This window comes from Macaca fascicularis, chromosome 18 (genome assembly GCF_037993035.2).
Source record: "Macaca fascicularis isolate 582-1 chromosome 18, T2T-MFA8v1.1".
In the NCBI taxonomy this organism is placed as follows: Eukaryota; Metazoa; Chordata; class Mammalia; order Primates; family Cercopithecidae; genus Macaca; species Macaca fascicularis.
The window spans coordinates 46,906,023-46,921,325 of record NC_088392.1 but is presented as its reverse complement, the minus strand read 5'-3'; the positions used below and the strand labels follow the sequence as shown (position 1 = coordinate 46,921,325).

The following is a 15,303-nucleotide window of genomic DNA, read 5'->3' as shown; positions in this document are numbered from 1 at the left end:
ACTTTTATTTTTCCTCACACCAAAAGGGTAAGGAAACCAACTTTGGGCTATTACTGGCTTGTCCATGGCCTGGAACTGCCCACTCCAACCCCAAGAATTATTATCCTGATTCTTCCTGCTCCTCCTTGTCCATAAGATGCTATTGCTCTGAGAAGCATAGTATCTTGAAGCTGACATAAAAAATAAATTCATGATAAAATGACAATGGTTTGTAGGCCAACCATAAGACATAGTGAGATTTCAAGCCAGAACACACTGGGTTTTGTCTCTCAACTCTAATTACCTGTGTGACCTTGAACAAGTTATTGAATGTATTAGAGATTCAGTTGACTCATATGTAAATAGCTATACAGGAGACTACTTCATGGTCTTGTGGTGAGGATTAAATAAAATCTTATGTGTTAACGTGCCCAGCACAGAGCCTTGAAAACACTAAATGTATCCTCAGTAATATCACCATCAAAATGAATATTGACCACAGATTAAATACTATCATTTGAGTCCTTCCACATTAAAGCTCAAGGAGGTGAATAATGATAAACACATAATACACTAAAACTCGTTGTCTCTTTATTTTTTATCTTTTTTAGAAAGGGCTCTGGGATTTCCCAAAATGCATTAAGAATACAGGCACCTATTCTTACCAAATATGAAAAGAAGCAGCTTCAACCATCAGAATTCTTTCCTTCCAAAAGTCTTTCAGGGTAGGGTGATAAGGAATAAGAGTTGCTTAGTGAGAATCCTACTCTTTTGCCTCTCACCACTAAACAATAGCACCAGCGTAATTTCACCTTTCAGAGTTTAACTTTATCACTCTAGGAATCCTTACAGAATTCTTTTGAGCTGCAAACCATCTAGGTGTCAGCATTTTTATTTTTCTTTGAGTTTCCTTTTTTTTTTTAATGAAGAAATAGAGATGTAACCTTTCAAATACTGATGAACAAAAAGAATACAATGTGATAGTGTTTTAGTCTTAATTTTGTCACTAGCTGCAATAGTTTAGTAAAGTCAATTGCTATCAATATATTCATTTGTCAGATGTCCTCATTCTTCAAATGATTGGCTTACAAATACACAGGGCAGTTGCAAGATTAAAATAAAGTACGAATTGAAATCATTTTGCTAAGAAAAAACCACTCTGCAGTTTTAAGAATAATTATTGCTATCACAACCACAGCCAGAAGCCAAATTTTTACATCAACATTTCATTATTGGAGACAGTGGTACACGAACATTTTTACAAAGATTGCAATTTGTGTTTTCATGGTTTTTGCACTTTCTGTGACTATCTTGTTTACAGTACTTGCTTTTATCTACAAGGAAAAGACTATCAAATCTGCAGTTACACATCTTAATATCTTTTCCTGGGTTTTTATTTCAGTGACATTTGTAATGCTTGTGATTCCCTTCACTGCTAATCTGAAAGGAGCAGCTAATTATCCAGGCTGGGATAGGGGTTCTGATAAACATGCCTTTGTGAGATCCTAAGGGTCACCTTTGAGCCTGGTAAGACAGGGCCTGGAGAGGGAGGGAAAAGTAAATGTCAGCCAGCTTTGGAGTCATGAAGAGTAATCATTGTAGAGAAAGTTTAGTTGATTTTTCGCCTGAAAAAATGTTACCTGAATGTTTTCAAATTCACTAGTTTTTCAGAGTCACTTGTAGCTTTCCTAACTGAAACCCAATCAGAGGTTTTTGTTCTCCAGGAATTCTTAGAAGTGCAACAAAATGGGCATATGTTCACTTGATGGTACATTTAGGGTGCTTTGTCATGCTAGTTCCTAGAGGCCCTAAGAAAAGTAGAGCACTAGCACTCTTCAGAGGAATATAGGAAAGGTTCAGCTACTAAGCCTCCAACTTTCTTCCTTTGTGCCAAGTATCTAAGAATAGATTCATATTTAACTGATGAGATAAACTTGAATTCTAACCCATAGAAATGCAACCATATTATGCTGAACATGTCTTTGGACAAAGAGAAACAGCAAAGTAAGATAGCAGAACAGTTGCAGAAGAGATGAACAAATAGTATAGTTCCTAAAACAATAATTAGCTGCCATTTTAAGATGCTTAGATTCTCAAGTAGAATATACAACAATGTCATCACAAAAATGCATTGCACTAAATCATAGAAATACGTTCCCTGTTAAACATCAACTTGTAAACATGGACTCTGTATGAGATCTTTTCAATTTAAGAAAACTTAAAACGTATTAGGCATGAAAATCCATATTTATAATATCCTTAAGATAGGAGACAACTATTTGTTTTAGTGAAGATTCCTATGTTAGTAAAAGGTTTTACTAGTTGACTACTTTAAATAGGCTAACAATAAATCATTAACTGGAATAACATGAACTATTAAAAGCCAGTTTAAACTTAAGGTCGATGAAAAGAAAGATGAAGCATCTCAATTTATAACAAAGCAACTCAATTTACAGAATTAGATTTACAAAAATTTGATTTGCATGCCACTTCTCAGTAATATTACTTTGTACAATGTGAGTCATGGGAGTGGAATTGTGATATGATTTGCCTGATTCTTGAACCAGGGCAACTGATTTATCATTACTATCTTGAGAACTCAGGGAGGAAGCCATCATAGTTCGATCATCTGTTATTGCCCAAGAAGTAGTGTCTGACCAGATGAGAATAAAACATAATGAATGAACTATGTAAGTTTATGGTAATGAATCTCAATCTAAGCTAGACATAGTTTCTTCCTTATCAATTTTGTTTGTTTGGAGAAGTTTTGAGACTGTCTATTGATCACATTGATATAGCAGATGCAGCCTGAAGGAAATGGATGGTATATAAGAGTAATTTCTGATGCAACCTGAGAAGCAGTGGCTTGTTCTAATTCTGGAAGGAGGGAAAGATTCTGTTTTGATCATCTATTGTTGCTTGAAAAATTACCCCCAAAACATGGTAGCGTAAACAATTTCGTTTTATTTGCCACTGATTCTCTAGTTCACAAATCCAGACAAGGCTTACCTGGGAGATTTCCTGTTCCATGTGGATTGGCTTGCTATCTTATGAGGTTACAGTTATATGGCAGCTAGTGCTGAAACATGCAACGTGTCTTTGCCCACATGTGTAGTGTCTTGGCAGGGACAGCTGTGAGCCTGAATCTCACTTTGTCCACATGACTATCTTCTCATGGTTAGCTTGGGCTTCTTTACTTGTACTCAAGGGTGAGCAGTTAAGTGACAAAGGCAGAAACTGCAGAACTCTTAAGGCCACACTTCAGAAGTCAACAGAATCACTTCTACTATATTCAGTATATAATCCCAGATCCTAGGGGATGGGGCACTAGCAAGGACACTCTACAAAATAGCATATGTGATCAAATATATTATGGAGGCCAACACAATTTACCATGTGACCACCATGACTTATTAGAAAAATCATGTGCATAATTTCTTTCTCATAATTCTCGATATGAACCTTGGAAAGCAGCCATATTTTGTACTATGTATTATCAGAGCAAAAGACAGAAGCTACCAGATAAAATTGGCACTCACCTGGCGGAACTGTTCCAGGTCAATTTTGTTACCCACCAACACCAGGGGAATTTCATAGGTATGGCGGACCTGAAAAATGAGCTCTTTAAACTTGGCAGCCTCCTGAAATGATTGACGGTCAGTGACGGAGTAGCAGATAATGAAGCCTTCCCCACCTCGCATGTACTGCTCCCGCATGGCTGTGAATTCTGCCTGCAGGAAAAAAAAATAAATTTAGTTATGGGCTGTCAATATAGCTAATTAATAGGAGGTTTAAATGTAATCATTATGAAATTTGAATGTTTTAAACTATTAAGAATATTGATATTTAATCATAGGAGATTTCATTTATGAGATCTTAGAAAAACATATTAAACAGCAATTTTTACTCATGGACTCTTAGGGATTGTATAAAGATGATATATATATATATTTTATTTGTAGTGACCTCACTTTAAAAAAATGAATCTAAATGTTTATACTCCAATCATTACATTTATTTGAACCCAGGCTAGATATTCTTTAAATTACATATTTCAGATATTTTTGGAACCAATTTTCTTTTCTAGAAACATTGAAGAAAAAAGTGTATTACCTAAGGAAGTTGGCTTCACTTTGCAAATGAAAGTAGGTTTGTATAGGGGATTTGCCATAAGTCTGCCAAGGAATCTGGGAGAACAAATTTTTCTACTCAAAAATATGAAAATGAATTAGAGTTAGACCTTGGTCTTCCTTGTGAATGGAAAAAGTTATTAGCATTGATAATTCCAGATCCAGTTATTTATTTGGGTGTTAGATTTGTCTCATGAAGGTACATAAACAGAAGGATCTAGATTGCTGAGGGATGGATCAATTTCTACATTCTGCTGACTCTTTCATCTTCTTTCAACTACAACTTCTCGGTGACTGAAAATTCAATATTTGGTCTGAATTACAATTTGGAAAGTTCCTTTAAGTCTAAAATATCTGTTTTTATTCACTTTTATTCTGAAACTACTTTTTTTTTTGTTTTGTTTTTTTGAGACTCTGTCGCCCAGGCTGAGGTGCAGTGGCCGGATCTCAGCTCACTGCAAGCTCCGCCTCCCGGGTTTAGACCATTCTCCTGCCTCAGCCTCCCGAGTAGCTGGGACTACAGGCGCCCGCCACCTCGCCCGGCTAGTGAAACTACTGTTAAAATGGCCATGGCTACTTAGATAGAAGCAATGGAAAATATAAAATTTAATTTCTGTCTGTGGAATAAGCAATGAAAGAACAAAAGAGCATATTGTGACTTGGACAATTCGTGCTATGAGTAATCAAAGAAATAAAATTTTTGGTGGGTTTTAACTGTGTTTGAAGAATTTGAGAAAATGGGACTTCTTTACCTAGTAAAATGTTTATAAGAACTCACAAAATGCCCCACTCAGAGTAATTGTTTAAATAAATGTTATTTTGATTTAAGCTAGCTTGAAAGATGGGAGCATTTACGTAGATCCAGGAACGTTGGAGAATTAGGGTGGTTGCAAGTCCAGAGACTGATAAGGTTAATACATTTCTGAGTTAATAAGTGAATTTCACCAATCATTTTCAGTAAATATGGAATAAATGTAAACAGTGTTTGCATCAGTTTCAGCAGTCATTGCAAGAACTGGATCACAGAGAGGACAAGAGACTTGTCCAAAGACCGACAACAACATGATACAGAGTTGGTTCAAAAAACTCATGTTACCTGACTCTCACTATATCAAATTACTTAGCATTAAATTTTATTTTAACTCAATCCTAAATTTCACTATGTGAGTGAAATGTACTAATTTGGGAGAAAAAAACATTCTATTGGATCCATGTTTCATTCCTGAACCACGATTGAGTAATAAAATATCTGAGATCCCTCATAGTTCTGACATACTCTGATTTTGAAACCCTATGTCTGAATCAAACCTCCATAATTGACAGGACTTGACTAGAGAAGTATGGACTGAAAATGATATCTGATGTTTCTCAAATTCATAATTACATTTCTTTGGAAAAAAAATGATAGGATCATCTTAGAAATATGTTTGATCTTTAGGAAAACATAATTTGATCTGTTATATCAGTTGTGTATGATTAAAATAATAAAAATGCAAGCTAAATTGGAAAAGATCTATTTTACAATTTAAAGTTTATGCTATTTTCTGATTATTATTTTCAGTACTAAAGTTTTTGATTTTCAATCGTCTAGTCCTTTTTGAAAATTAACAAATACAAGTGTTAGCAAAATATTTAAATGGTACAGATGTATCTAGTACCAATTTAGTTTTCTTCCCACCCCAAACTTCTAGTTTTCCTTTTCAAATGCATCAGCTAATAGCTTCTTTAACTTTACACTACTGTCTGTGTACATACAAGCATATACATGTTCCTTTTTCCTTTATATATCATTCTAAACTCAATGGGGAAAAAATATATATCTTTAATTAAAATGTAATAGCCCTACTATACCTTGGAAACTATTCTATATAAGTATATATAAATATTGCTTATTCTTTTTTATAGAGACATCATAATTCTTTTTATACATGTACCATAATGAATTTAGCTACTTATCTATGAACAGGCATTTAGATGGCCTCCTTTTATTCTTATTATAGAAAATACTGTGATATATATGTTCTTAAACATTGCACAGATTTATCTATACCTGAGAAACAGTATTTCTAGACCAAAAAGAACATATATTTTACTTTTGAGAAATATTGCCAATCTCAATGCCAAAGACATTGTGTCAACAATACTTTCTCCAGCGTTATATAAATGTGACTATTTATCCTCATTTTCAACGATGCTGCTTATCAAATTGTTCTACTTTTGCAAATCGTAGAATTGAAACATCATGTTCCTTTTATTTGTATTTATTATTTATGTGTTATGATCAACATGTCCTATGTTTTATATTCATTTGTATATTGTCTTCTACATATTGATTTTATTTTGTTGTGAAGAATGTAGTAGTTTTCTTTGAAGGGGGTTGGTTCTTTTTGTTGTTCAATTGTAGATTGTTTCTTAAATTTGAACTGAAGGAATATATTTCTATGTGAGACATAAGAAAAAGAGCAATGCATTTGACGACTTCAACAAAAATATGCCATAAAGAAATGACTAACAAATTTGATAAAGCGTAACAACCTGTTAGGAAGATAAGCAAATTACAGAAGGCAAAATTCACAGAGAATATTGGATGATTGAATGAATAAAGGTCCAACAGTGCTTGTTAACCAGATTCAAAGTTGTACACATATCACATTAAAAATAGATATGTCAAGGAATAACATCTGATCTAAATTGGAATCTCTAGGTATAAAGTTCCAGCATACATACTTTAAAATTTGGATGATTTTTGTTTTGCACCTATCTGTATGAATACATAACTGAATGTATGCTCAGAGTGGTCTTTATATTCTAGAAGCAGAGAAAGGTAGTCATAGTGCATGACCTCTAGGACTGCTACTTAAAGCATGTCTTCTGACATGTCACATAACCTCTCTGGGCCTCAATTTCTCCTTTTGTTAAAGATGGATTAGGACATACACTTAACTAGTCTTACAGGGCAGTAGAAAAGCTCAGATGAGAGAAGAGATGTGAAAATGCTTTGATGAATTTTTTAAATACAATACAAATCAAGCCTATTATTATCTCTGGTACAAATCTGGCAGAATAGAAGCTTTCACTGGGAAAACAGGCATGAAATCTTCTTTTAGCTGCATTAAATATAAATGTGGCAGTGTTTTTTATATAAGCTTCATCAGAAAAGTATTAAGCTTTTTTTTTTTCCCCAAACAGAAAATCTTTCCACCAATAAAACAGATGTAATGAAGCTATCATAATGAATGGGGAGGATGTTTTATCTTAAATGACCTTTTCTATACCAACTCTTTACACAACATGTACACAAGTTTCTGTGTGGGGTGTGTGTGTGTGTGTGTGCGCGCGCGCACGTTTTACTAGAAGATGCAGTAAAGGCTGATGGGACACAGAGATTTGAACAAAATCTCTTTACTATGTATTAACTTAATAATATATGATAAGGAAATCACTTTAAAAGGAAAAATGCCGTGTTCACCATGTTGCTTCCGCCTTCATTCACCCATGAATTAAAGATCCCTATTTCTGTTTGGTGTATCCTGAATGTTAATACCTTCTTCGTTTGCTTCCTGCTATAAATGAAACTTGCTGGTTAATTATTCAGGAACATTTCTAGATTCCATCTGCTATCTATAAGTAGCAACATATTTATGTAATAGACCCTTTGTATAAAATGCTACAAATATAAGCATTTCTAATATTTTCAGAGCTATTCTGAGTACAGCATTCCAGTTTGATCAGTTGCCTTTGATATACTCCCTTGTACTAAAATTGTGTGATAATCTTTCTATATTCGGAAAATGAATACAGAATTTTTGATGAATCTCATATTCCAGCTTCTTGATTATCAGAGTAAGAATTTTAAGCAGGTATTAGAACATGTAGGAATTGGGCCAGCTCTCCACTGCATTCAAGTAGCAGTACTACAAAGATACGAATGCCTCACTATATTTAAAAAGCACTAGCACTATATTCAGACCAGCTTATTAACCACTCCCAGTAAGGGCACACAGATAGCATTACATATATTGATCTGAATCCCTTTTGGCCATCTCTTTAATGAACCACATGTCCATATTTGTTCTCCTTATGGAAAAAAAAAGTAAATTAAAAAGTCAGTCATATACCTAACACTGTACCAAGTGGTAGGAGATATATATATATATATCTTCATTGGAGAAACACAACCAAGCCAAGATAAATTGAATGAATAATAGTTAAGATCTAAATGAACCTTGGGGTTGAGAAAATGGCAGGAACAGTTTTCAGAGGGAAGGCAAAGAGGGCTTGGTAGGGAAAAGGATGTGATGTTCTTCCTTAACTTTATTATTTGTACAGAACTCCTCAACTTTCGGGTAACCTCACTTCCAAAGATTATGTATTCTCACTTTTAAATAGCCTTTCATAGTCCAAATTCATCATTTGCATAGTAGTTAATCATCTAGGACCTGCTTAGCCTTCAATAGCTGAATTTTTGGAGGGTGGCATAGCACAGAATCATGTGATTGTTGTTTCTTTTATTTGCATCTTTTTAATGAAAGTATAGAAACAATTCTAAAGGATTAAAGTCTAGGTATCATAAATTTACTATAACTTATGCAAAGCAAAAGGATTGCAATAAGTAGGAGTGGTGGTTTCTCAGTCTCAATCTGATGCCTTAAACTGGTTATGTCAACTGAAATGAAAATGAACAAACAGATTTTATAAATGCCGATAATGTGAGGTCAAAGATTGTGCCTAAAAGTCAAAATATAATTAACAAATACCATTTTACAGTTTTCAGAGAAGATAAGCTATCATTTGTTTTTTGGTATTTGACACATATTTTTAGGAATGCATTTTATCATGGAATACTGCTTGTGCTGTGCCTAACTCATTCATCAAATATTTATTGAGCACTTATATATGACAGTTGTGTAAGATTTGAGATTGGTAAAATAAATACATATAATAAAACTAAAATATGGAGATATATATTTTTTTATTTGTCATTTATATATATATGACAAATAAAAATTAGAGCATCAGAACCAGGATAGAGTGAGGAGACAGAGTTTGATTTACAATTTGACTCTGAACATCTAAACAACCCAAGCTACAATGAAAACATGATCAATTATATCACTTTTGTTATCAATAACAACATATTAATTTGACACAAATCTCCCCTAAGCACTGAGAGCTGAAGGCAATTTCTCTTCTTGGGGTTGAGATAAGAGACAACATCCCCAGTGTCAACCCAACTAGATCTGTAGTATCAGGTTCTCTAAGACTATTCTGTGATTGTGTTTTTCAATGTAAGCCTTGTCAAACATTTCATAGTCATACTCAATAATACTGATGGAAGCTTCAAGTAAGATAATAGAAAATTATTCCATAGAAAATGATTAGCGTGTAATAATTGATAATGATGTTTAAAATCTTTTTAGTTTAGTTGTTGGCATTGAAACTGGAGGCTTGAAGAGTACTTGGAATCCAACTATAATGATGACTCCTGGAAAACTCTTAACTAAATACAATTTGAATAAGCACTAAGGTTGTAATGCAGGAATAGCTGCATAATTTGTAGATCTCCATGCAAAAATGAAAATGTGAGGCTACTTGTTCAAAAATAATTAAGAATTTCAAGACAGCAAGAGTAATACATTAAAACAAGTGCAATGCATTTCTGGGCTTGGGACCCTGGGCAGCTGCAGCAATTGCCGGCTCATGAAGTCAGTCCCATTGCAATGAGATTAGCACAAAATAACAGCCAAGAGCACATGTGAGCGGAACTAGAACTCAGGAGATTTTTGTCAGGAGGAAAGTAACAAGCAGGCAGCCTTATTGTAGTAGGATTGGTTTGGCAATGGTGAGAGTCACAGTGGAGGAAAGGGCCATTGAGAGCAGGGAGAAAACCATGAAGGCTTTCGCAGTAATTCTGAAGTGAGGTTTCACAAAAGGAGAAGGAAAAGCGGGGGGGGGGGGGGGAATTCTTGAATGAGAGGTCACAATAAAGAAAAACGGAGAGAAAGGAATTATGAAAAAATGACATGAAAAACATATCTCACATTAGATATAAAAAAAAAGTATAGAGATATTAAATGAGATGGCCGAAGTCCTGGAGCTATCAAGTAGAAAATCAGAGACACATTGATACCACTGCCTCGCCGAGGAAAGAAAGAATTAAATTAAATTAAATATGGTTCCAGTTTTTGTAGCCCTGGATCTGGTGGTTGTAATGACAGAGATCAGCTGATTGAGAAAGTAAATAACTTAAGAGCCATCATGTCCCACACAGAGTTCTACTTGTCTAGTTAATATTAGACATCCAAATGGAACTATCCATAGATGATAACTGGAAATATGGCTTAGGTGAAAGATTAGAATCTAAATGGGGTAGTTGTGACAGACTCAGGGGACAAGCCTTTTGGATTGAATATGTGAGTTGGAAATAGGGCACAAATCAATTAGTCTGGATCAGTTTGGGGGGACAAATTCTTTTTATCCCTTCTTTTTGAGATTTGGAGCTTTGCCTCCATTTGAAGTATTTTATCTATTTTAAAGGAGATTTTATAGAAATGGTTTCTGACAGCTTTCTTCTAGTTTTGTTCTCTTTTGCCAGGCATGCTCAGTACTGAACTGTCCTCAGATTTTGGCACTTATGCCTCTTTCTTTTATTGTAATTACGTGTGTTTTATACACATTCCCATCACTAGACTCTAACCTACCTGAGCATCATATTCTCCAAAGCACTAGGGACAGTGCCTGGATCAAAGCCCAACAGATAATTATATTATCACTTGGTTAATTACTTACTTTAAGCTAAATGTTTTAAAATATGTTACTATTCCCTGGATGATATGCACTTTAAGGGGAGTGAGGATTGGGGGCAGGAGGATGAAGATAAAAGGGAAAGGGAATCAAATCCTTAAACTAAATGGATAAAGCTTTTAGTTACTTATTCATTCCTGTACATGTAAGGCCAGGTCTAGTTTAACTTTTAGATAAACCTATATCCCATTGAAATCCACAGCAATTATAAAGCAAGTTAATGTTCCTTATTTCATTGTCTAGCATTGGTCATTTGTCTTACGCTAAAAAGGGAGGAGGAAAGAGGAATCTTACTGTATTTGGATCAAATTTTGCACCAAAATTTCTTTCCCATAGAAGTCTGTTTGCCTTTCCTCCTTCTATTTGACTTGTATTTTGTCAAAGATTTAAAGTTTCATGATCGCCTCTGGGTGGTACAAATCCACTAAAAGATATTTCTAATCACAGCTGGCTTCCTGTTTATCCTGGAGGTCACTCATACTGGGAGCTGTTTTCCTGCTGATAAAACCTACAGGAATGAATCTTGGAAGAAGTCAGCATAACTGTGTTGTGAAAGGATTTCATCTACCGCAGTTTAGTCATTCCCAATGTGATACTGAAAGGATGATTTCAACAAAAATAGAGTGAAATAAGAAACTTCACATGACAAAGTTGCAGTTGCTAATTGATTTAGAGTACCTGATAGGATACTACTATAAATAAGAAAAATGATATGGGACTCATGCACACACATACCCACACATGCTTTCTCTAAAAAAGCTTCACCATCCACAATGAAATTCATATTTCTAAATATTAAATAAAAAATAAATTACTATTTGGTTCCTCCTTTGGTAAAAACCAAATAATCTTGTTTTGCAATATAAAGAATAATTTGTCTCCAGAGAATTATAAAATTTTAGAATTGTATTGACAGTCCAACACTCCCTCATCATACAAGTGAGGAAAGTGATTATTGGAGCAGATGTTTGTCCTCTATGACATCAGAAGTACAACCAGGAAGAGGTTACAAGGTTCTTGACCATCATAAAGTGCTGGATATATTTCATCCTCCAGCTTAGTTATACCTCCTGAGTGGCTGCTCTAACCCCAGGGTCTCCCTTTTCCAATCAATCCATCAGTGGGGGGAAATCCATCCATTTCACTATCTGATTACTCTTCTTTAAGTACTGCATTTATTCTGCAGCTCTTCTGTCTCCAAAGGTCCAGTGGTTGCACATTTACTTTCACATCAAATCTATACTCATCAGCCTGATTTTAAGACCCTATATAATCTGATATCATGCTACCAATCAAGCTTTATCTCCAGTTAATATTGAATATGCCCTCTCTAATGGGGTCACTTCTCTCATGGCCTGATCATAAAAGTTGTCTCTCTTACCATTGTGCTTTCATGAACATTATTCCTCATACTTGAACCTTTTTTAGGGAATCAAGAATTTAGTGATTATCAGATGCAAACTTTTTACTTTGCAGATGAGAAAATCAGAGCCCAGAAAGGTAGTGATGATATCATTTTCTCATAGCTAATTAAAACACAGCCAGCTCAGAAAGCCCAGTTTTCTAATCCGTTCTACATCACATGGGTAGCTTTCTTTCCTTTGCTGTGATCTGAATCCTGTGCATGCTTCTAAGTCGATTATATTCTTCCTGTGTTTTTTTTGTGTGTGTGTGTGTGTGAACCCATACCTAACAAATCCAGCCTTTATTGAGAATTATTTTTTGTATATTTTCATCACTTATGAACTTAAAAAATTAGCAATTAATTATATCTTTCTTATTTTCTTTTTATTCAAGGAATTAGACTTGTGTCACCAAGCAAATGTTAAACATTAATTAGAGGACAACATCTATGCTTAAAGTGTTTTTAACACTTACGTTGCACTTATATTGCTTGATAGATTTTTAACATTAAAAAATTCAACTAAATTGCTGCCATTTGAACAAATAAATGCCATTTAGAAAAATATTTTGATGTGCTAACTCTATGATAATGTATGTATTCTGGAACACAGACATAATAAGCAAGCTTCTAACAGTAAAGGAGTTTGTGAGTACTAATAAGGAAAATCATCCTAGATAAATCTTTTAAGATAATTGGTAGAAGAAAGTTTTAAAATTTATATTGTTAAGGGACAGGCCTGTACCATCAAATTCAGCAAAATTTTTGTTCCCAAGTCAGTCAATATCTTTCTCTCTTTAAAAAATACATTTGTAATCTTGTGAAATGGTTTGGCTGTGTTCTGGCCAAAATCTCATCTTGAATTGTAGTTCCCATAATTCCCACATCCTGGAAGGGACCTGGTGAGAGGTAATTGAATCACGGAGGTGGTAACCTCCATGCTGTTCTCATGATAGTGACTGAGTTCTCCTGAAATGTAATGGTTTCATAAGGGGCTTTCCCCCGTTTTGCTCATTCTTCTCCTTCCTGCCACCATGTGATGAAAGACATGTTTACTTCCTATTCCACCATCATTGAACACTTTGTGAGGTCATCCAGCCACACTGAACTGTAAGTCAATTAAACCTCTTTCCTGGCCTGGCGCCATGGCTCACGCCTGTAGTCTCAGCACTTTGGGAGGCCGAGACGGGCAGACCACGAGGTCAGGAGTTTGAGAGCATCCTGGCCAACATGGTGATCTCTACTAAAAATGCAAAATTAGCTGGGCGTGGTGATGCATGCCTGCAATCCCAGCTACTCGGGAGGCTGAGGCAGGAGACTCGCTTGAACCCGGGAGTCAAAGATTGCAGTGAGCCAAGATCACACCACTGCACTCTAGCCTGGTGACAGAGCAAGACTCCATCTCACAGAAGAAAAAAAAAAAAAGAAAACCTCTTTCCTTTACAAATTACCCAATCTCAGGTATGTCTTTATTAGCAGCATGGGAACAGACCAATATGCCTTGCATCTTGCATAAAAATATATTAGGAAAAAATTTAAATATATTGAAAAAAAAGTCATTGTTTGTTCCATATTATTTCAACTCCCTGCAGTAACTGTGGTCAAATAATTTGGTTATTCAAATATAATTGTGTTTCATTACACTTTTAAACTCAGGTGAGCTGTTCCATAACACAAAAACATCATCATATCAGTTTGGTAATTTTGGAATCATTTTGATCTAGTTATTTAAAATATAATAATTTTAAAATTGCATATTCGACTGCATTGGAAAAAATAGGATTTCATTATTAGGTTAGGGCCGGGAAAAATATGGGGATAATGGAGAATGATGAGATAATGATGATATTTGAGTTTTAAAATTATCAAGGCTGGTTTCTATTATGGTATTGTTTGTGAGATGCCTCAAGATGGATTCACTCTGGAAGTTAATAGTTTTTGAAATTGTTAGTAAGTTGTAGTAAATATAAAAAGTATGGATATATGAATATCATATTAACATAGAGCATAGATATTAACATCATAAGATATCATATGCATACATATAAAATATAAGCACATATATTAATATTGTATAGCATATGTTTTATTATTTTAAAATGTATTTTGGTGGCTAGGACATATGATAATTTTAAACAATGCTTTTCTTAAACCCTTTCTATTGCAGCAATATTTTAAAATCAAAAGCTTCCTGTTCAAGAGAGTGGGCAATTTCTCAGTCTCTTGCCCCTCAAAATGCAATTGAAATCACAGAACTATTGTTATTATTTGATATCTATACTACCATTGGAAAACAAAACGATAGCAACAGTAACTCAAAATTTCTGGAAAATTAAAAGTGAAAGTAGAAAAAAACGATAAATAGAAAGAGTCCTAATGAAGTCTTGGGAATTGTCAAACACAGCATCATCAACAAATAGAAAAAGTCATAGTGTCTGCAGGTAGTGATCAGGGTAATTAAATAAAGAAACGGCTGGGATTTAAAAAAAAGAAAAGAAAGAAAAAAGAAACACCTTTCCCCTACATTATCAGTTACTGCCTTTACCACTTGTTCAAAAACCCTGCAGACCGTGTTGAGGAAGACACAAGGTCTAACTGTGGGATAATCTGGTGTTAGTGTTGGGGCCTCAAGAGAGAGAACTGAGCAAATGCTGAGATGATTCCGAATTGCTTCACTAGAGAGTGGAGTGGGGCAGGGCTGAATGAATGCACAAGGACACTTCTCAGTTAGGAAATGTGCTAAGGGAATCCCCTGTGTCACCCTACAGCAGAGACACTCTCTCCTTCACGTTTTGTGGCAGTCTTCTGCCTGCAAGTCTTTCAGATTTTAGGAAACACGGATACTGCAGGGTTGGTTAACAGCCACGAAGCTCTGGACTCATCCACCCAGCCCTTGTTAGATGGTGTCAGTGCAGTTACATGGGGTGCCCCTGCTGGATCCTAAGATCAAAGAGAGCCGGGAACTTGTCTAGTTCATCCTCATACAGT

General features: G+C 35.0%; 1 protein-coding gene across 6 annotated transcripts in view; it reads right to left on the bottom strand.

The window, feature by feature from the left end:
- Positions 1 to 15,303, bottom strand: part of RIT2 (Ras like without CAAX 2) — a 436,154-nt gene that overhangs the window by 187,242 nt on the left and 233,609 nt on the right. For 4 of the 6 annotated variants that reach the window (XM_065533894.1, XM_005586822.4, XM_045378244.3 and 1 more), the window contains exon 4: positions 3,519 to 3,710. In XM_065533894.1, the coding sequence (XP_065389966.1) occupies positions 3,519 to 3,710 (192 nt within the window). Of the gene's footprint in view, positions 1 to 548; positions 2,633 to 3,518; positions 3,711 to 15,303 lie in introns of those variants that run through there. The other 2 variants (XM_045378243.3, XM_065533895.2) reach the window with 2 other exon arrangements.